Source organism: Phaseolus vulgaris, chromosome 4, assembly GCF_000499845.2.
Source record: "Phaseolus vulgaris cultivar G19833 chromosome 4, P. vulgaris v2.0, whole genome shotgun sequence".
In the NCBI taxonomy this organism is placed as follows: domain Eukaryota; kingdom Viridiplantae; phylum Streptophyta; class Magnoliopsida; order Fabales; family Fabaceae; genus Phaseolus; species Phaseolus vulgaris.
Genome location: NC_023756.2, coordinates 36,238,639 through 36,261,299, shown reverse-complemented (window position 1 = coordinate 36,261,299; position 22,661 = coordinate 36,238,639). Strand labels below are relative to the sequence as shown.

Sequence of the window (22,661 nt, the reverse complement as noted above, 5' to 3'; positions counted from 1 at the left end):
GAATAGGAACTGCTGTAATCCTTTTGTATCAGGTGTGATCTTTCCTGTTCTTACTTGTAATTCATTTCATATTTTGTTAAACTTGTAAGGTACTGGTGTCTACAATCAAAGGGTATTCTGACTTGTAGTGTTTGTGTATCAAAGAGGGTGTAGTATTTGTGTATCAAAGAGGGTGTAGTATTTGTGTATCAAAGAGGTTGTGTGTTCTTGAAGGGTTCAAGATCACCTCTTTGGTGTTTGTGTGTTGTAAGTTGTGGTTGATTACTTAGTGGAATACCCAGGGGTTTCTAGGGACTAGATGTAGCTCTTGGTGTAAGAGTAAACCGGTATAAACATTGTGTATGAATGTCTCTATCCCTCATTCCTTAAAACTATTTGAACTGTGTTTTTACAAATTGCTGATAAAAACAATCGGTTGATTCGCATAAACAACCGGTTGATTTTCTGGAATCAATTAAAAACAATTTTGTTTCTTGGTTGATCTGATTGCTTGTTCTATGCTTCTTCATTAATCTTCATTCGTGTCCAGTATTTTCGAAAATCTTTCATTAAACAATTCACCCCCTTCTTGTTTAAAGCCTTTAATTCTAACAAAAACATCATAAGTTGAGAGCTTTTTGTATAATGAAGAAGGATTTCTCTCGAGAGGGATTCACTTTGATGAAAATTTCCTAAGTCAAAAGCTTTTTCTATAATGAAGATGGATTTCTCTCAGAAGGGATTCACTTTGGTGACAACTTCCTAAGTAGGGAGTTTTTTTATTTATTTAAGATGACTTTCTCTCAAGGGGATTCACTTTGGTGAAAACTTCCTAAGCTAAGAGCTTTTTATTTATTGAAGATGGATTTCTCTCGAGAGGGGTTCACTTGGGTGAAAACTTCCTAAGTCGAGAGCTTTTTATTTATTGAGCAAGAAGTTTCTCTCGGGTGGGATTCACTTTAGTGCAGACTTCCTAGGCTAAGAACTTTTATTCGAGAAGAATTTTCTCTCGGAGGGATTCACTTTGGTGAAAACGTTGGGTTCAATAGTGTCAAAGTTCAAGAGGGGGGGTGAATTGACCTTTTAAAACTTTCGCACAGATTCAAATTTTATTACAGTACACAAAAATAAATCGATTTATTTAGTAATGAACAGATTTATTTTTACACTGTTTATGTATTCAAAACGATTATACCTGCTAAGTAATTCTTGAAGTTATGCAGATTGATTTGCAAGCTATACACACACTGATTTTAAGAGGATATTATGAAAAACAAAATCAGTGACCTCCAACTTTTTAAGCAAGTGATAAAGGTTCAATTACTAGCTTGACAATCAATTGGGTAACCTATCACAATTAAACTGTTCCAGTTGTATTTAACAGATCATATATCTTCTTAACAGAACCAAACTAATTTTCCAAAAAATAAGAACAGAATGAACAAGCCTAGAGAGAACAGATTTATTTTTAATTGAAACAGATTCAATTTCTGACAGATTAACAGATAAGCAAGAACCGAGTGCATGGATGAAGAGAAATTGAACACACAACAATTATACTGATTCACTCAAATGAGCTACATCCAGTCTCACCTAATCCAAGGTGAAATCCACTAAACAAACGTACCAAACACATTTACACAGCCACTGTTCTTGAACCCTACAAGAATCTTGGCACACTTGCTGAAAAACACTATTTCAGCACACACACTCTTCAAGAAACACTATCAAGAAGAGTTTACAATCACACTTTACAAGAATTTGAAATATGAAACGAATACACCTGATAGAGAATGCAAAAATCTGCCTTAGACCAGTAGAACAGATTGCTCACACAGTAGCAGCACCTCTAACCAAGTCTTAGAGTCAACTAAGAACAAGCACAATTTGTGATTTGGAAAATCTTTTAAGAACACATGCTAATCCTTTGAAAATCCTTATTTCTCTACTGTAAACTTGTTTTATCAATTGTATGATTAATTTTTAAACGCAGGAACAAACTCTCCTTTTATAGAAAAACATCTTATAACAGATTTTCAAAAAAAAGTTAAAGCTGTTATAAAAATAACAGATTGAAAATAAAATGAACAGATTTATTTTCAAAGGCAGATAGAGAATTTGTTATGTGAAGGAGACTTAGTCAAACACCCTGGTGTAAGGATAAAACGTAAAAATCCTTTTAAGGTAAACATGGCACCAGACAAAAAAGAATCTATTCATTACATATGAACAGATTTATTTTCAAAACGATAACAAAAACTTCTTAACAATTGAAACACAGTCGTTTTGATGGAATGAAGAATTTGTTAAAATACTTGATGCCCAAAACATGATTTTCAAAAACACTTAATCAAGGCATCAGCATAAGAAAATAATCTATTCATTTAGACAAGAACAGATTCATTTTTTATGCAGTAAGGAAATTGTTGCAAAACATGTGAAAAACAGTTTCATAAAACTTGTGTTTGCTCTTATCACATGGTCAGAGGTTAAGAGGTGAGTTACCTAGCAAAAAGCCTACTCTAAACTATACCTAAGACATTCTTAAAGCAAATGTAAATACAAATGAAATTTACACAAATGGCTTCATCAAACACATGTCTTGAAGGGGCAGCAACCATCTTCAACAAAAACTTCTTAGACCGAGAGCTTTAAATTAATAAAGACAAATTTCTCTTGGGAGGGATTCACTTTGGTGAAAACTTCCATGACCGAGAGCTTGTAGTTTTTCATTCATTTGCCTTGAGTAAGAAAGTAAGAATATAATTTTGTAAGTTACTTCATTTGATGTGATACCATCTCAAGAGGGATTCACTTGGAGTGAAAAACTTCCTTAACCAAGAGGCAGTATGTACATTGATTGATTGTCTTCAAACAAGATTTACAACTTTTAATTGAAATAGAACTTCAAATGACTTGCATTCCATGTTCTCGGAATTACTTTTCCATCCAATTGTTCAAGTCTGTAAGCATCGTTTTGTAGGTTTTCAATCACTCTAAATGGTCCTTCCCAATTTGATGCAAACTTTCCTTGAGTTGGATCTTTTCTTGCTTTCGTCCTCATTTTCCACACTAAATCTCCTTAATTAAAAGTTCTTGGTTTGACTTTAGCATTGAATCTTTTTGCTGCTCTTTGTTTTACAGCTTCTTCTCTAATCTTTGCCTTCTCTCGGAGTTCTTCTAGTAAATATAAGTCTTCTCTGAGACATTCATCATTTATTCCCAAATTTTCAATTTGTCTTCGTAGTGTTGACTCTCCCACTTCTACCGGCATCATTGCATCAGCTTCATATGTAAGATTGAATGGAGTTTCTCTAGTTGATGTTTCCGATGTACATTTGTAGGCCCATAATAATTCTGGTAGTTTTTCTATCCATAATGCTTTAGCATTTCCAAGTCTTCTTCTTAATTGACTGGGTATGACTTTTTTGGCGGACTCTGCTTGTCCATTTTTTTGTAGGTGTTCAACTGAGCTTGTTATCAGCTTGATTCTCAAATCTGCATAGAATTCCATAAGTTTTTTTTATCAGCCATTGTTAGTTATCATGGTATGTGGTATACTAAATCTACAAAAAATATTTCTCCAAACAAAAGTTTGGACTTGTTGGGTTGTTATTCTTGTCATTGCTTCTGCTTCTATCAATTTTGTGAAATAATCTATTGCCATAATTAAAAAATTTGTTTGACCTCGTCCCGGGGGAAATGGACCCAAGATATCCATTCCCCATTTTGCAAATGGCCATGGTGAAATGATTCCTTGTAACTCTTGAGATGGTATATGATTGAGATTGTTGAATTCTTGAAATTTCTTACAAGACCTTACAAATGCATTGCAATCTTCTCGTACTGTTGGCCAATAATATTCGGCACGTAAGACCTTTGTTGCCATCGTTCGAGCACCACAATGTAATCAACAAAGTCCTTCATGTAACTCTTAGGGGATGTATTTGGCTTGTCCTTGTGAAAGGCATTTCAACAATGGGGTTGAATGTTCTCTTTTGTATAGATAATCTCTTATCATAACAAACTTTGCCTCTTTTCTTGCAATATTTACATCATTCTCGACACCTTGCTTTTGATTTTTTTATAAATTCTCTGTAAATTTTAATCCAATCATCTTTAGTTGTAGTCGTTGTCAAACACTTTTCTACCCCAACTGTCGAACTATTCATGGTTTGTTGTATGATTGAATTATGTTGAGTTTGTTGTTTGTAACTGGCTAACTTCGACAAAGAATCTGCTATTGAGTTATGTTCTCTGGAAATATGTTCAATGTCTACTTTGCTGAACTTTTGCATTATATTTATAACTTTATGATAATATTGTAACAACTAAAGATCTTTTAATTGGTACTCCCTTTTTATGTGTTCCACAGTCAATTGAGAATTCCTTTTACAAATGATCTTGATGGCTCCCATATCTCTGGCAAGAATTAAACCTGCAATTAAAGCTTCATATTACGCTTGATTATTCGAGTTTTGAACTTAAATCTTAAAGATAATTCAAGTTGAAAATGTCTCGGTCCTTCCAATACTATTCCTACTCCGCTTCCTTTTTTATTCGATGATCCATCTACATATAAAATTCATGTTTCTTCTTCAAACGGTGTTGTCGACAACTCGATGATGAAATCTACAAGTGATTATACTTTGATTGTTCCTCTCAGTTCATATCTTATTCCAAAAGATACACTTATACACTTATACTTTGATTGTTCCTCTAGCTTCCTTTGCATTTTCTTTGATTTCCTCACATAAATTCTACAAACTTTCCTCCTTTCACACCGAAAACACACTTATCTGGATTCAACCTTATATCATACTTTCTTATTTTTGTAAACACTTCCTCGAAATCTTTAGCATGATTTTCAACTTCACATGACTTGATAATCATCTCATCTACATAAACCTCCATATTTCTCCCAATTTGCTCTTTAAACACCTTATCCATCAATCTTTGATATGTTGTCCCCGCATTTTTCAATCTAAAAGGCATGGCTTTATAAAAATAATTAGCTACCTTTGTAGTAAAATTTGTTTTCAGTATATCAGGTCCATACATATGTATCTAATTATACCCAGAATAGGCATCAAGAAAACTCAACATTGCTTGACCAGATGCTCCATCTACTAATCGCTCAATACTGGGTAACGAATATGAATCTTTCGGACAAGCCTTGTTTAGATCCGTATAATCAATGCACATTCTCCACTTTCCACTTGACTTCTTTACCAACACCACATTCGCCAACCATGTGGTATATTGAATTTCTTGGATAAACCCAGATTATAACAACTTCTCAGTTTCTTCCAAAGTCGCTCTTCTCTTCTCTTCACCATCCTCCTTCTCTTTTGTGATATCGGCTTAGCTTCTCCACACAAAGACAACTTGTGGGATTAATTCTAAGTATATATGTAACACTCCATGCAAACAAATTCTTTTTTTTTCTAGATTTTAACCAATTCTTTCATCAAATCTTCAAGTATACTCCCCCTAATATAAGTGTAATGTTTCTCGTCTTCTCCTAGTTAGATCAATATTGTTTCTTCTTATGGCTCTATTCTTTCTTCATTATGCATTCTCATATCTAAATCAAACATTGCTATTAAATTTCTTTCTTCTTCTCTACTTCTTATTATTCTCGGTTCCTGAACCATTTTAAGGCTTGCCATATAACATTCCTTTGTTGCTCGTTAATCAACATAAATAGTTGTGATTTCTCCTGTTTTCAGTTGGAAACTTCATAGCTAAGTGTGTGGTGTTGACACTATAGCTCATAATTTGTTTAATAGGACCTCCCCAACAAAATATTATATCAAGTGTTTGCCTCCACAACTAGGTATCTAATCTTGATTGTTTTCCTCACATTTCCCATTCCAAACGTGGTCTTTAAATCTATATACCCCTTTGTATCTACCCTCTCACTCAAAAAGCCAATTATCTGGTCTCGGTGTGGCGTAATATCTTCTTTCCCCAAATTTAATTTTTGAAATGTCTCCCAGAACAGAATATCAACAAAACTTCCTTGATCTACCAAAGTTTTCATAATCGCATACTCTGTTATTTCCACCGTAATCACCATGGGATCATCTTGATCTGGATCAATTGCTTGAAAGTCATTAGTAAACATGATTGGCGACATACTTCTTTATTTAAAAACTAAATGTACTGTCCGAACATTTCTCAAGTGTTTCTTTCTAGAAGACGATAGCAAGTCCTCTTGAAATTGTAACAATAAATTCTCTAACAGGCCTTCCTAAACTTCGCTCTTGGCTTTTTCTCCTTTGAGGACTTTGACAATTCCTCTGATTCTCTTCTCTTCTTTCTACCCTTTATTCCATTCTTTCATCTCTTCTATCATATCTCTCTTCTCTCTATTCCCATACCTTCTCTTCATATGCTATGGACTTCTCCCCCTTCTAGACATTCATTTGTCTCTTACAAAACACTTTAATTATCTAACTTAGACCAGTTCTTTTATTCGGTCTTTCAATGCTATACATTCTTTTGTGTGATGACCATGATTTATTTGATATTGACAATGTTTGCTTTGATCAGCTCTTTCTGGCGTTCGAGCCTTTCTAGGTGTTGGTATTATCTCTGTCGTCAACGCTTCTTGTAATATTCGAGCTCAGTTAGTACTCAAAGGTGTATATTGCGGGAATTTTGGTCCATGAGGCCCTTCTTTTATCCTTCTATATTGCTAACCTCTTTCTCTCTTAGTTTGTTTCTAAAATTTCAACCGTTTGCTCTCACTTGATTTCTAAAATCCCTCAACTCCTCCATCTGCATAAACTTTGCAGCTCATTGTCTAACTAATCGAGATTAGTAGCTGGTTTCTTACAAAGGCCATCGACAAAAGGTCCCGACCTTAATGTCGTGATCATATGATGCATTGTCACTTCCGGACTTAGATTGCATATACTCAGTGCAAACTTTCCAAATCGTTCCATGAACAACCTAAGCGCTTCTCCTTTTTTTTGCCTTATATTGACTGGGCAATTGAAGTCAAATGGTGTGGTCGATTTGTAGCAAATTGTGCTCCAAATTTCTCAACAACTGTATCAAAATAGTCTATGGATAATGGAGGCAAACGAGTAAACCAACTTAACGCCGCTCCCCTTAATGTTGTTGGAATACCTGACAAAGAATGACATCATTCCATGTATACAAGCTGATTTATGTTGTGTAAATTGCTATATGCTCATCAGGATCTGTACTTCCATCATACTTTTCCATGGTTGGATTCTTCCAGTTATCAGGCAATGATGTTTCTATAATCGCTTTCGAGAAGGGATGTTTTCTGATAGATGTTTCAAAAAATGTGTTTGATGTTTCTTGTCGCCTTTTTTGTGTTGCTTTAAAACTTGTCTCATTATATGTACTTTGATGAATAAGTCTCCTAGGTTCAACAATTTCTAAAGAAGTTGTATTTAAAACTGTTTCTTCATTTAACTTTTACTTCATATACGAGTTTTCGGCTCTTAACATACTCATCTTTTCTTCATTGTTTTTCTTTAAAGTTTCAAATTCCTCCTACAATATCATCAACATAGTCATTGACACAACATTTGTGTTATCTTCCATCCCTCCTACCTAACCTTCTCTTCTACTTGCCATTCTTCAATCTTCAGTTAAATTACCTCGAGTCGTTACAATCATATCTATAATCATACTTTTTATCTTTGTTATTTTAATAAAACAAAAAGTTGCTTAATTTTTTTTAAATAATGTTGTTGAATATTTTAAATATAAACCCGTGTCTGGCATGGGTTGACATCTACTTACTTTTTAAATGTTGAACCAACAACATAAAATGTGAGTGAAATGTTGTATTTGTGGTATATTATTTATTCATTTGTTTTCTTCTCCTGCTTGACTTTGACTTTTTTTTCATGGCTTTCTCATAATCCACTGTTAAGAAATTAATTATGTTCTACTAAGTCGGGACTGATGATCTCATTTAGAATACCTGTAAACATACTATTGGGATAATATTTATTGATAACTAATCACTGTTAAAATCGGTAGATTATATTAATTAAAGTTTTTTAATCACATTTTTTTATACATAAAACTCGAACCCTATTGAAAATCAACTATGTGTTTGAGATAATAATTTAAATCTAGATTGCTTTATTAAAAATTAAGTCCTTGAACTTTAAAAAAGTGTAATCTATGATTATTTTTCAATATTTTATTTTCATTTTTCAGCTCCATGCTTACCATCGTTTTCATTTGATTAAAATTAATGATTTTAAAGTTGTTTCTCCGGCAAGAATACCCAATAAAAAAATCAGTTTTTTTTTATGCGGTACATAACATGCTTTCTTCGTAGTTTGTACTTTGAATGTCAAAGTTTTTTCTAAATATTTTTAAAATATTATTACAATCAAATCATTAAATATTACTTGATTTAAAAATAAAAAAATTAATTATTATATTAATTAAGTTAATATTATTTTATAAATAAAAACTATTAGTATCTCAAATAATTTATGTTATTAACAAAAAATTAGAAAATATTTACTAAATTAGTATGTAACGTTAATTATTAAGATTTTAGTTATTAATTATTTTATATTTTAAATTAATATTTAATTAAATTAATTTAAAATTTAAAATAATTATTAAATAAAATATTACACTAATTATTACATAAAAATTAATTTTAAAAAAAATAATTAATTATTATATTGACTAAATTAGATATTATTAATTATATATTAATAATTTGTTAGTATATAAAATAATATGTAATTTAATTAATATAATAATTAATTACTTTTGTCAGTGAAATTAGTTTCTATTTTTAATGATTTTTTAGTAATGAAGAAAAGAAAATTTGAAAAAGTCTTTTGCATCCTGAAAATGAAATTTTGGAACGAAAGTGGAAAAAAAAAATCTCAATTCTAAAAAGGTAAATTTAAAATACAAATAATACATTATAAAAATTGGATTCTTGGAAAAAAAATCGAAATAATAGTTTGGAAAAGAGATTTCAAAAGACAATCTGAAAACATTCTAAGAATTCCAGAAAGTTGTTCAGGAAACAAATCTAAAAACTAAAGAGGACACTTTTATTATTTTACATCAGTAATAGGGAGCAGATTAGAATTGATTGTGTGCAGAAAGCAAAATCCTTCTTTTATCAGTTATTAAAAATTTTGTGGGGTTTGCAAAGAGCTTCTATGGAAGCTTCTTCCTGCATCCCACATTTTTATTCCTGCACCCCTACATTCTTTGAAATATCGAAAATATCCTTTCACAGTTTTGGGTAATTCCAGAATGAGGCTCCGTTAGCAAAAATGTTTCCAGAATTAGGAAATCTGGAAGACAAAACATATTCTGAAATATCCTTTCCGGAACACATTTTTTTTATTTGGAATTAATAAAATGTTTTCCAAAAAATATTCCGGAAAGAACAATCTGAAAATCATTTTTAAAAGGGTTAAATAGTCTTCTTAAAAAATGATGGGGTGCAAGAAGAAGTTTGTTAGCGTGCAGGAAGAAACAACCAGCTTCTATTGGCCTAAATGAAGGGCCCATTTTCTTCTATTCTGTTGGGCTGGCCCAGTACATAGTCTTGTTTGTAACAAATGATACCCTTCCAAAAGAGCTGCATCGTGTGGTCTTTCTGTTTGTTGCAGCACGGCTGCTTCTTCCTGCACCTCCATACCTTCTTCTCTCACCTCCATAGATTTTCGTATTTCCAAAAATACCCCTCTGTAATATTCCGGATTACATAATCCAGAAGTCATTTTTCAAATTTGTAATCAGCTTCCGGATTATATAATCCAGAAGTCTTTTTTCATATGCATGATTACTTTCCGGATTATGTAATCCGGAAGTCTTTTTTCAAATGCGTTTCCGGATTACATAATCTGGAAGCTATTATATGGGAATGGCGTAAGAAGGATAAAATTTTATTTTCATGTTGTGTATGAAGGTGCCAGAAGAAGATATGGAGGTGCAGGAAGAAACAGTCTTGCAGCACCTATGGCATCGGCCAACGTTCAGGGTTCTTTTGATTATGGATCACGGGTTACATATTTCATTGCCCTCTTCCTTTATTTCTCATTAGTACTTTTTTCCCCTCTCTTTTTTCCCTTCTATTTGATATATAAATGATATAATTATAAACTTCGCATTAATTATACTTACACGTAACCCTTTGCTAATTTAAAGGTATTGTACATTTTGTACTTAAACCTAGGTGATGGACATGCATTTTTTCAAGAAAATGAAACATATTAGGTTTGTGGTTGGAATCCAACCGTTGGAAGATAGTATAAAAACCAAAAACCCTATACACTTTTGATGAATAAAATATTTACTTAAATAGGAATTAGGAATAAATTGCACTAGTCGCAAGAGAACTAAACGGAATTAGGCCTTTGAAATATATATGCATAATCATCGTTGTTTAGGTTTCATATATCTGTATTCTTAAACAAGGCCTTGTATAAGTTTCACATGCAACACTTGCTAGATTTCTGACATCAAAATTACCCAGTACATAGTAGTTTCATATGCTTTTGCAGAATCAACTTTTTCAGAGCACTCACGAATATTACATCTCACGTATTCTTATATATTTTTACTTTATACAGTTACACTATTGAATTTTCTGACAAAGATATTTGAATGTTATTGTTATTCTGCTGATTCTCGCTTGCATGGTGGATGCTTTTCCAATGACTGCTGCAGACAATGGCATCCCTATATACTCAAATAATGTCAGAAATGCAGTTTCAAAGACAGTATGTACTATACTTACACTCATCTCTACACTCATAGTAACAAACAACACTGCTTGTATCAACTTTTCATGGCTTTGTCTATAAAGACCTCTTCCCCAATGATCTTGCCATTGCCATAACATAGAAAGAGAAGGCTACAAAAGAATAGGCTTGGAGCCATGATCACTTCAGAGAGATTGAAAATTATTTGAAGTTTGCGAACTAGGATAAAGTTGATTTAGAAGCTTCTACACCTAACCAAATGGCACAGATGAATCACCATCGATCTAGCAGAGGATAATCTTCATTGGTCAAACATGTAAGGAGAGCGATTATTATTGGGCTTACACTACAAGAAAATCATTAAATAGAAACTAATTTTAAATACAAAAACTAATTAGTTGCTATAATGATCAAATTAGAGACCATTTTAGAGACTAAAAAAAAATTTGGTTTCTAAATTAGTTTCTATTATTGTTAAGTAATTTATAAATTGATATATAATTAACTACCAAGGTTTTAACTACCAATTTCATTTAAGAGGGCGACTTTACCTCAAAATTGCCTTCTTAAAACAAAGCACTTTGTTTAAGAATGTGACTCTACCAAATAGTTACCCTCTTAAATGAAGTTAATTTCAAAAATTTCATCGCGTTTTCAATAACAGCATGTGAAGGTAGAAACGCCCTAAATGTGGGATTGTCGTTTTGATATTTTGTAGTAGTGAAGGTTGACGATTTCAACAAGAACGAGAACAAGCTTTTGTAATCTTAAGCAATCATTAGCCTAATATTTGTGAGAAAGAACAATGTTTGTATTCATGGCTATCTCGAAGTGTGTCCCCAATATTGCATTTTTCATAGAACGTTAACTCTCTTTTAGTGAGCAAAATCCTATGATCGTTTAGATCACATCCTTTGAAATTAAAGTGGTTTAACCAAGAGTGACTAAGTCTAAAGAATATTGCAATCTTAGCAAAAATGACTATGTTCCAAATAATACTCAGGTTTAGCTAAGAGTGGTTGCATTCCAAAGAATACTCAATCTTAGCTAGAAGTGCATGCCTTCCAAAGAATACCAGATCTTAGCTAGAAGTGGTTGTGATGGTGGTTGGCTCTATTTCCGAATTGTTCTTCTTAGAGAATTGAAGAGGTTGGCGGAAGCAAATGGATGTTGTGGAACAAGGAGGCTCCAATGGAGTTATGGTATCCTTGAAGGAGTAGGATAGGTAGGGAGAGTGAATGGTTGGGCCATATCACTTGGTGAAAGGTGAAAGAGAAGATCAAAGGTGTCTAACCTAGAGAGACTAGACAAGGGAGTAGAAGCTTGCGAATTTGGCAACATTTACTCATAAATCTGATCTTAGTAATTCATGAGCCAAGCACCTCAATTTATAGGAGAGAGGGCTGAACAGTTTGGAGCCAAATTTTGAAAATTCAAAATAAAACTCTCAAATGAAAAGGTGTCATGTGGAATCATGCCTTCCATGTTTAGCTCACATCTTCCATGCTAAATCCTCTCCACTCCTAGGTTGCCATGTGGACGTCCATGTGCTCCATGCCAAGGTAATTTTCGTCCTCCAATATACCCTAGACGTTTTAGGGTTACATTGGGCTCAAAGAAGACCAGTTGTTACACTAACTAGTCACTTTGAACCCTAACTAGACATATTTTACTATTGGCCCAAATACAAGCCCAAAAACCTATGTTACTTGGCCCAAATATTTGGTCCAATTATTTCATACTACTAGGCCCAAGACATGACCCATGAAATCCTAAACAACTTTATACAATGGCTTCTTCTTCCTCCACCCCCATGTTTTTCTTCCTGCACCCCCACAATTGTAAATATTCCAACATTAACCTTGACCTATAATTTGAAAAGGGGCACCGTTCTGCATTTCCACTGTCATTGTTCATCTTTATTCTTGAGTATCAACTTCTGTGGAGGGTCTTTGTAATTGTTCAGAGCAAGGTGGAGGAGTACACAACGTTGCTGAAGTGTTGTTTGGGTTATAGAGGTAAGAGTTAAGTTTTTTTTAGGAGCACGGTGGTTATGGGGATTTCGGGGTTACTAGATATCGGTATTCGGTAATATATTCTGGATTCATGAATCCAAAATTGATTAAATTGTGTGTTCTGGATTAGGGGGTGTTCCGGAAGGTAAAAGGTCATAAATTTTTGTTTTCCGGAGTGCTGAATCCAGAAGCCTAAATTGCATTACTGATTGGCGGATCTAGAATTGTTTTTTGTGTTATGGATTCCTGAATCCGAAATGCATCACTTGCATTATGGATTGTTGGATCCGGAATTATTTTTTTGACTTATGGATTCATGGATCCGGAATGCAATGATTTTGTTTCATTTTTTATTTATTTGTAGAAGCATGGACAGTAGTGAAGAATTTGAACAAGAATTATATGATGGGGTTGATGTGTGGGATGATGATGATATTGAGAAGTCATTATCTAAATCGAAGATATATGAATGTACATATGCGTTTACTACAGATGAGGTAAAGTTAAGTTTGTAAAGTATGTTTAAGTTGTTTGTTAATTAGTAAATAATTTGTTATGATAACTTTTGTAGGTATTTCGTACTTGGGATGAGCTCCTAAAGTGGGTTAGAAAAGTTGTGTTTCACTTTGGTTTTGTTATTGTGATATTGAGATCGGATACTTCAACTGGCCAACGAGGAAGGAAGACATTTGTATTATTAGGTTGTGATAAAGGAGGTAAATACTGACGATATAAGAAGGATTTACAGGTTACTGAGAGTGGAACTAGGAAATGTGGTTATCCTTTCAGATTACGAGGGTATCCAATAAAGAGTGGTGAAGGATAGATATTGAAATTAATTTGTGGGTCTCATAATCATGAGTTGGCAAATACATTGGTTGGTCATCCATATGCTGGTAGGTTCACATGTAGTGAAAAGTCAATGCTTATGGACATGACAGACAGTTCGGTGAAACCTAGAAATATTTTGCTAACAAAGAAAGAGCATAATGAGAAAACTGTGAGCACAATAAAGCAAGTTTATAATGCACGATATATGTACACAAGATCAGTACGAGGTGATAGAACTGAAATGCAACAATTGATCATGTTACTTGAGCGAGATATGTATGTCCATTGGTCTAGGTTTGAAGAAGGGACGAATGTTGTGCAAGATTTATTTTGGACACACGCTGATTCAGTGAAGTTATTGAATGCCTTTAACATTGTATTGATGATGAACAGTACGTATAAAACTAATAGGTATAGGATGCCCTTGTTTGAAGTTGTTGGTGTAACCTCAACGGGATTGACCTTCAGTGTTGCATTTATGTTACTCGAATCAGAACGTCATCATAACTTTGTATGGGCCCTTGAGAGGCTGAAAGGTTTGTTTTTTAGATTTGATTCATACCCAAAGGTTGTGGTTAGTGATAGAGATATTGCTCTAATGAATGCAATAAATGTTGTGTTTCCCAAAGCTTCTAATTTGTTATGTCGTTTTCACATAGATAAAAATGTTAAGGCAAAATGTAAAATGATTGTTCATCCAAAAGAGGCATGAGATCAAGTGATGGAATCTTGGGGAGCAATTGTTGATTGTGAAAATGTAGAGTCCTATGAACATCGTGTGGAGGCATTTAATGTTGTTTGTTCACCATGGCCTATAGTTACTGAATATGTGATTAGTGTTAGAATGGATGGCTTTAAACTAGAGGGGGGTGAATTGTTTAAAGAGCGTTTTCGCAAAATTTTAAGTCAAGAATGAAATTCTCTCAAGAAACAATTGATAAGAAATCCAGTTTTCCAAATCAATAAGCAAAAAACAGCAGCACCAGAAAAACAATCGGTTGTTTCGCATAAACAATCGGTTGTTTATACTAGCAAACAAATATCAAAACTGAATTTAAAGAGATTAAGGATAGAGAGATTGCACACAGATGTTTATACTGGTTCACTCTAAACCCAGAGCTACATCCAGTCTTCTCAGAAACCACTGAGGAATTCCACTAAGCAATCACACCTTGATCACTTACACCACAACCAAGAAAGTGACCTTGATCCCCTCAATACACACACTTCTCTTGACCAACACACCAACACTAAGATTGCTGATCTTGATCCCCTCAAGAACACACAGCAAATCTCAGCAAACACACAAACGAAACTTGTTCAACAGAGTACAAGGATTACACTTGTTACAGAAGATAATCTGAAATCAATACAAGCCGAAATCCTATTCCACACACTTTGATCAATCACAAACTCTAAGCAATCTCAGCTCTTTGAAAAACTCAAAATCTGTATATTGATTAAAACTGAAATCTGTTTTTCTGAATATATTCAAAGATGTTGTTTGTTGTCAAATCTTAACAAACTCTTAATTGCATTTAAAGGATTGGTCAAAGCATTTAAAGATTGGAGCGTAAGCAGTTAAATCATTTAAAGCTCAGTCAAAGTTAAAACAGTTTTTCTGTTATGGTACCAAAACAAACAATCGGTTGTTTCCTCGAATCAATCGGTTGTTTTGGTTCTAACAGTTCAACCATTTGAAAAACAGTTTTCAATCTTTTCTAAATACATCTAAGTATAAACAATCGGTTGTTTCGACAAAACAATCGGTTGTTTTTCACTTAGTTTGAAAAAACATTTTTCTTTCAAAAAGATTGAGAATGCCTATGCTTTGGATTCATTCAAGGGGTGGATTACAATACTCAAACTACCCCAGATCCTAACTAAGACAGCACAACAACAGCACGCACAGCCAAGGCTTCAACATCCTTCAAAGGGTTTGGATTCTTCAAAGCTTGAGCACTACTTGGTTCAACAATCTCCCCCTATTTGATGAAGACAAATCCCTGATGCTTGTGTTGTACCTGATTGAATCTGTAGCAGTTCCTCTAAGATACAGTTTTAAGCAAAGCATAAAACTCCTGGTATTTGGTTAGCATATAAACAAATACAGAAATTCAGAGCAAAATATCAGAGTATTCAACAAATAAATATAAGAGCAAAAACCTATAAGGTTTCACTCATCCAAACTGTTTTGCATAAAGCAATTAAAAGAAGAAATTAAACACAACATATATTTCCCCCTATTTGTCTTCACAAATAGACAAAGAGAAGAGATAAAACAAGATAATTGTTTGGAATACATCAGAATTAAACAGCAAAAGCAGCAAAACAAAAAAAAATTGATACAACCACCAAAAACAATCGGTTGTTTCGATACATCAACCGGTTGTTTTTCTTCATTCATCATCATCATCATATTGAAGATCAAAGATTTGGTTTTGTACAACTTCGATCTGTTCATCTAGAGTCATGAAACGTGCATCCATGTTGTCAAACCTGTTATCAATCCTCTGAAAATTGCTGACACAGAGATCATGGAGGTTCCTTTGATTCTCCACAAAGCTATCAAGCCTATTTACCATGAGTCTCTCAAAAGGAGACATGGTTTGCATCCTTTCTTCTTGATTTCCAGCACCAGAACTAGGTCCAGCATCTTAATAATCTTCAGGTGGATCATCATGTTGAACATTCATATCAGCAGGTTCATCTTGTTCAAGATCAGCAGCAGCACTAGATGAGGCACCAAGGTCACCATCTTTGCTAATCCATTTGCCACCTACTTTGGTAAAACCCATTTTGTTGAGTGATCCGTTGTTCAACTATTGAGTTGACTTGACCAACTCAGATGTTTCATCTTCAAGGTTCACTTCAAAATAGAGTAGAAATTTAGATACCAAAACAACATATGGATAGTGATAGTCACTTAACCTCATAGCCTTTTGCATGTGCTCTTTGATGATGTGGATCCAATTGATTTTGATCTTCTTCATGATGCAGAAGATATACACCAGATCCTCCCCAGTAAGAACAGAATGATTTTTTCCCCTTGGAGTTAGAATCCAAGTCACAATGAGGGCTAGCAACCTTTCATCAAGCTTTAGACCTCCAACCGAGCATGTTCTAACTTGAGCATGTTGATTCTTCAAGCAACTCTTGTAGTATTGGATTTTGTTGAAATCCTCCACTACTCCAAGGTTTCCCTTGTTGATTCTAAGGCCAGAATACTTGAGACCAGCAACAGCAGCCCATACCTCATGGGTTATCTCTATGTCTACTACACTTTTTACATGAGAAACTAGATTGTTTCCCTTAAACTTGAGATTTGTGTAGAACACCCTTATCAAATCTGGGTAGATGTTTCCTTTCATTTCCAGGAACTTTCTGAGAGATTGATCTTTGAGCAGCCTCCTTACATTATCCAGCTTTTGACTTTTCAGCCAATCAAAGCACACAACCTTGGGGTTGTTTATCTTTTTGATACTTGTTTCATACCTATACCTCTCAATTAGATCATTGTCTCCAGAAAACCAACCTTCTAGCCTTCCTTCAGACCTTACACCTCTGGTTTTGACTCTCTTTGAGGTGGGAGGAGTTGATTCCATGATGGTAGAGAAGAAAACAGAGAAAAGCTCACTTCACAGTTTTTGCAAGAGATGTTGCAATTGGTTGTTCTTGAGGATGAGATCAGCTGCAACAGATTTTATAGCAGTAAAAGAATCAAAAGCATTCAATGATATGAGTGGGTACCAGATTTTCAGAGATAGAGGACTTGACCCTGCCCTGCACAGAAAACGTCAGAAAAAGCTGAAAATCACATGGTCTTCACATGTGATCTTTGACTAGTCATTAAGACTCTTGAATTTCCAAGATTTTGGAATATATTCCTTTATGACTGTTGTAACTTCTCTCTGAACGTGATCAGCTTTCAACACAGGTTCTTTAACCAAGGATTCTCTCTTTAAAAAGATCTACAACGGATAGAAATTCAAAATAGAAATGAAATTGATTTCTTCACAGTGCTGTCAGACTCAAAACAATCGGTTGTTTTTCTGTAGCAGTTAAAACTCATTTTGAATTTTAACCATGAGCAGAAAAAGTTCAAAGCAGATGAAGTTAAGCATATTAATAAAGATGTTTAACCATGTGAAAGAACTTTAAAATAGAAATTAAGAACAGAGAAAGGAAGATCTTATCCTTTATGTTATTTCTTCAATGAGCCATGTGTTTTATGATCAAGAAGCCTCTTTTCACTGTTGAGGGCCTTTGGACAGATGCAGAGCATTGATTCAGCTTCAATGATGGTCTTTTTCTTCCAAGAACTTGATCACATGACTTAGTCCTTCACTTTTCTTTAGAATTCCTGCACAAGCATGAGTTCAAGCAACAAGATTTGGTCCCTTCACAAATGCGGGTCCAATTGATTTTTTTTCTCATTTGGAACCTCACATCCTTTAGGAATCCATTTCATGTAGCCTCTAGGAACAGAGAATTTTCTTATTTTGCATAATCTAACCGAATGGCCCTTTTTCATGCAATAAAAGCATGTAACAACTGGTTGTTTCGATTTAACAATAGGTTGTTTTACTGGCTTTCTTGAATTTTTTTTTGAAAACTTATCTTGTTGGTTGTGTGGATTGAAACCTAAACCAGCCTTTCCAAAAACACAGCTTTGAGATGCCAAGACATTCTCAAAGTTAGATTTCCCTTTTGAAAGCTTGTCTACAGTTTCAACAAGATAATGAACCTTTTTTTCAAGATTTTCACAATTTTTGCAAATGAGAGTGTCACACTTGCAAGAAGAATTTTTGAAATGATTTTCCAGATTTTTGAAATCATTTTTAGATTTTTCAATCTCATCTTCAAGTGATTTCACTCTCTTTTCCAGCCAACTGTTAAGTTCTTTCAATCGGTTGTTTGAAAGAACCAATCGATTAGCTTCATCATGAGTTTCTTGAAAAGCTTCAAGCAATTCACTATAATTTTGTTCATTTAAAGAAGCACATGAACTAACCTCACTTGAGCTGCAAGATTCATCATCATCTTCAGCAATCAAGCAGATGTTTGCTTTCTCATCTTCCCTTGATGAAGAGCTTGATGATGATACCTCATTTTCATCCCAAGCTATGTAGGCTCTCTTTGTATTGCCTTTCTTTTCCTTGTAGCTAGGCTTTTTCTCCTTGCTCTTGTTTGGACAATCTTCCTTTATATTACCTTGCTCACCACAACCAAAAAAAGTATAGTTATTGGAATTAAAATCATTGGATTTCTTGTGTCCATACCTATCTTTGTTGTTGTCCTTGTTGCGGTTTCTCTTCAAGAATTTGCTGAACTTTCTTGACAGCAAGCTAAGGTTTTCCTCATCACTATCATCACTGGATTCTTGTTTTCCTTTGTGCTTGGAAGCTTTTAAGGCTATGCTCCTTATGTGCTTGTCTTCGCTTTCTTGAACATTGAGTCTATTCATCTCTAACTCATGTTCCCTAAGCTTACCAAACAAAGAAGCCATACTTAATGATGTTAGATCTTTAGATTCGGAAATAGCAGTTACCTGTGGTTGCCATGCTCTATCAAGACATTTCAAGATCTTGATGTTCAGCTCTTCCTTTTCAAAGGTCTTGTCAAGGCTCATGAGATGATTGATGATGTGAGTGAATCTTTTCTGCACCTCAGCAATTGTTTAACCTTTAAGCATTCTGAACATCTCATACTCTTGGATTAGAGTATGCTTCCTAGCTCTCTTTACCTCATTTGTCCCTTCATGAGTGACTTCCAAGGTGTCCCACATTTCTTTTGATGATTTGCATTGAGAGAACCTGAAAATTTGATCAGAATTTAAAGCAGAGGTTATTATATTTTTGGCAATGCAATCGAATTTGGCCTTTTTGCTTTCTGAATCAGTCCATTGAGACCATGGCTTTTCAATGACAGATCCATCTTTTTCAAACTTTGGGACAAAAGGACCATTTTCAATTGCATCCCAAATTCCTTTGTCAATTGATTCCATAAAGATTTTCATTCTTACTTTCCAAAATTGGTAGTTCAAACCACAAAACAGAGGTGGTCTGTTAATTGAAGCACCTTCCTCAAAAGGTAGTCTATCAGCCATTTTAAAAACAGTTTTAGGATCAACTTGAATAACTTTCAAGAACCAAGCTCTTGATGCCAATTGTTAGAATGGATGGTTTTAAACTAGAGGGGGGGTGAATTGTTTAAAGAGGGTTTTCGCAAACTTTTAAGTCAAGAATGAAATTCTCTCAAGAAATAATTGATAAGAAATCCAGTTTGCCAAATCAATAAGCAAAAAATAGCAGCACCAGAAAAACAATTAGTTGTTTATACCAGCAAACAAATATCAAAACTGAATTTAAAGAGATTAAGGATAGAGAGATTGCACACAGATGTTTATACTGGTTCACTCTAAACCCAGAGCTACATCCAGTCTTCTCAGAAACCACTGAGGAATTCCACTAAGCAATCACACCTTGATCACTTACACCACAACCAAGAAAGTGACCTTGATCCCATCAAGAAACACACTTCTCTTGGCCAACACACCAACACTAAGATTGTTGATCTTGATCCCCTCAAGAACACACATCAAATCTCAGCAAACACACAAACGAAACTTGTTCAACAGAGTACAAGGATTACACTTGTTACAGAAGATAATCTGAAATCAATACAAGCCGAAATTCTATTCCACACACTTTGATCAATCACAAACTCTGAGCAATCTCAGCTCTTTGAAAAACTCAAAATCTGTATATTGATTAAAACTAAAATCTGTTTTTCTGAATATATTCAAAGATGTTGTTTGTTATCAAATCTTAACAAACTCTTAATTGCATTTAAAGGCTTGGTCAAAGCATTTAAAGACTGGAGCGTAAGCAGTTAAATCATTTAAAGCTTAGTCAAAGTTAAAACAGTTTTTTTGTTATGGTACCAAAACAAACAATCGGTTGTTTCCTCGAATCAATCGGTTGTTTTGGTTCTAACAGTTCAACCATTTGAAAAACAGTTTTCAATCTTTTCTAAAAACATCTAAGTATAAACAATCGGTTGTTTCGACAAAACAATCGGTTGTTTTTCACTTAGTTTGAAAAACATTTTTCTTTCAAAAAGATTGAGAATGCCTATGCTTTGGATTCAATCAAGGGGTGGATTACAATACTCAAACTACCCCAGATCCTAACTAAGACAACACAACAACAGCAAGCACAACCAAGGCTTCCACATCCTTCAAAGGGTTTGGATTCTTCAAAGCTTGAACACACCTTGGTTCAACAATTAGTACTTGGTTTAATCCACATAAAGAAAAGTTTGTTAAGACTTGAACGGATAAAGTCATGCAGTTAGGCAACACGACAAGTAACAAGGTTGAGGCTGCACATTGGAGTTTAAAGAGGATCCTTGAGACGTCAATGGGGGACTTATGCTTTTGTTGGGATTCCATTAATAAGATGATCATCTTGCAACATAATGCAATTAAATCTTCATTTGAAAAGAGTTTGCATGTAGTAGTCATGTCTTCAATGTAACAAGATATAAGAAATTGGTTGGCTTCGTATCGAAATATGCCTTGCAGTATATTGCAGAAGAGAGTGATCGAGTTGAATATGTTGGTTTAGATAAATCTCGTTGTGGGTGCACCATTAGATCTACTCATGGCCTTCCTTGTGCTTGTGAATTGGCTTCCTTTGGTGTGGGTAGCATACCATTGCAGTCAGTGCATCTCATTTGGACACGATTAAGCTTTTTAGATATTTCAAGTGATGATACTTCAGCAGAGTTGTCCATCCAACAGAGTGGGTTGTCATCATGAATCGGTTCAATGAAGTTGACATGGCTGGTAAGATTAACATCAAAGCCAAATTACGTGTCATTGCCTATCCAGATAAGACATCTTTATGTCCACCAAGGGAGAAAGTCAAAACAAAAGATGCACAAAAAGGGCATCAGAGTAAATTTGGTAGATCAACGAAGCGAATTCCTTCTTACTTTGAACATGTTGATGCCATTCTTTCACAACATGATAGTTTATCTAGTTTGAAATGTAGCAAAGGATTTATTTCGGAGACTCCTCCGAACAAATCAATACCAATGCTACAACAATTTCCTGTGGGAATTCATCCTTACATTGTTGATATTGTTAATGTTAAGGCCGACGGTCATTGTGGCTATCGTGCGGTTGGTGCATTATTCGGTATGGGAGATGAGTCATGGGCTATTGTACGCATGAACTTGCATAAAGAAGTTTGTCAATGGCGTCAAGAATATATTGATTTGTTTGCCAGGATTGAACGATTTGAATTTTTAAAAAAATCATTTATAGTTGACCACATGGTAATTCTATTCATTTGGAATGATGTTGTTAATTCTAAAATGGTGTATGAGTTGGATTAACTTGTTACATTTTCTTCTGTTTGCAGATAAGTACAGATAAGTGGATGACAATACCGGATATGGGATACGTTATTACGAATCGATATAATGTGATTGTTGTTTGTTTATCTCTTAAACAATCATTGACTATTTTTCCATTAAGATCCCAACCTCCAACAAATTTTAATCATCACCGCATCATTTGTATTGGACATGTTCATGGAAATCATTTTGTTCAGGTTTGTTAAACTTCATTGTTAATGAATTTTAGGAATCATAGTAAAACATAATTCATGACATTGCTTACAATTTTTAACAAGTTCAGATGCAAGAAGGTTGCCCGATTCCACCAACAGATATTTTATGGTTTACTCATTGTTATCCAATTTCCAAAACTTGGTGTTCATATTATACTAGTCGGATGCAAATGTTTACATAAATTATGTTCTATTAGGCGACATGTATAGTTGTAATTGCATTGATAAATGAATATGTTAACATTTTGACTATTATAAATGCGGAAGAAGAATTGTTTAATTTCATAACCAAAATGTTCATTCATCAAATTCAGAAATAATTGGAAACTAAGTCTTTCTTCACGAAATTACAAAACATAACAACTAAAATGATGATCATCATCGTCCATGTCATCGTCTGCGGACATACACAGACATGTCTTTGTTGATAAAAAAAAAAAAACACAGAC

General features: G+C 34.1%; 1 protein-coding gene across 1 annotated transcript; it reads left to right on the top strand.

Annotated features, from left to right (window-relative positions):
• Positions 1-21,415: 21,415 nt before the first annotated feature.
• On the top strand, positions 21,416-22,203 carry LOC137838749 (uncharacterized). The gene is made up of 2 exons (XM_068647976.1): positions 21,416-21,916; positions 22,003-22,203. The coding sequence occupies exons 1-2, from the start codon at positions 21,416-21,418 to the stop codon at positions 22,201-22,203; spliced, it is 702 nt and encodes a 233-aa protein (XP_068504077.1).
• Positions 22,204-22,661: the final 458 nt, after the last annotated feature.

Coding starts and splice junctions, on each gene's coding strand:
- LOC137838749 (XM_068647976.1), top strand. CDS start 21,416: ATGGCTGGTAAGATTAACATCAAAGCCAAATTACGTGTCATTGCCTAT. Junction 21,917..22,002: donor CATTTATAGTTGACCACATG/GTAATTCTATTC, acceptor TTCTGTTTGCAG/ATAAGTACAGATAAGTGGAT.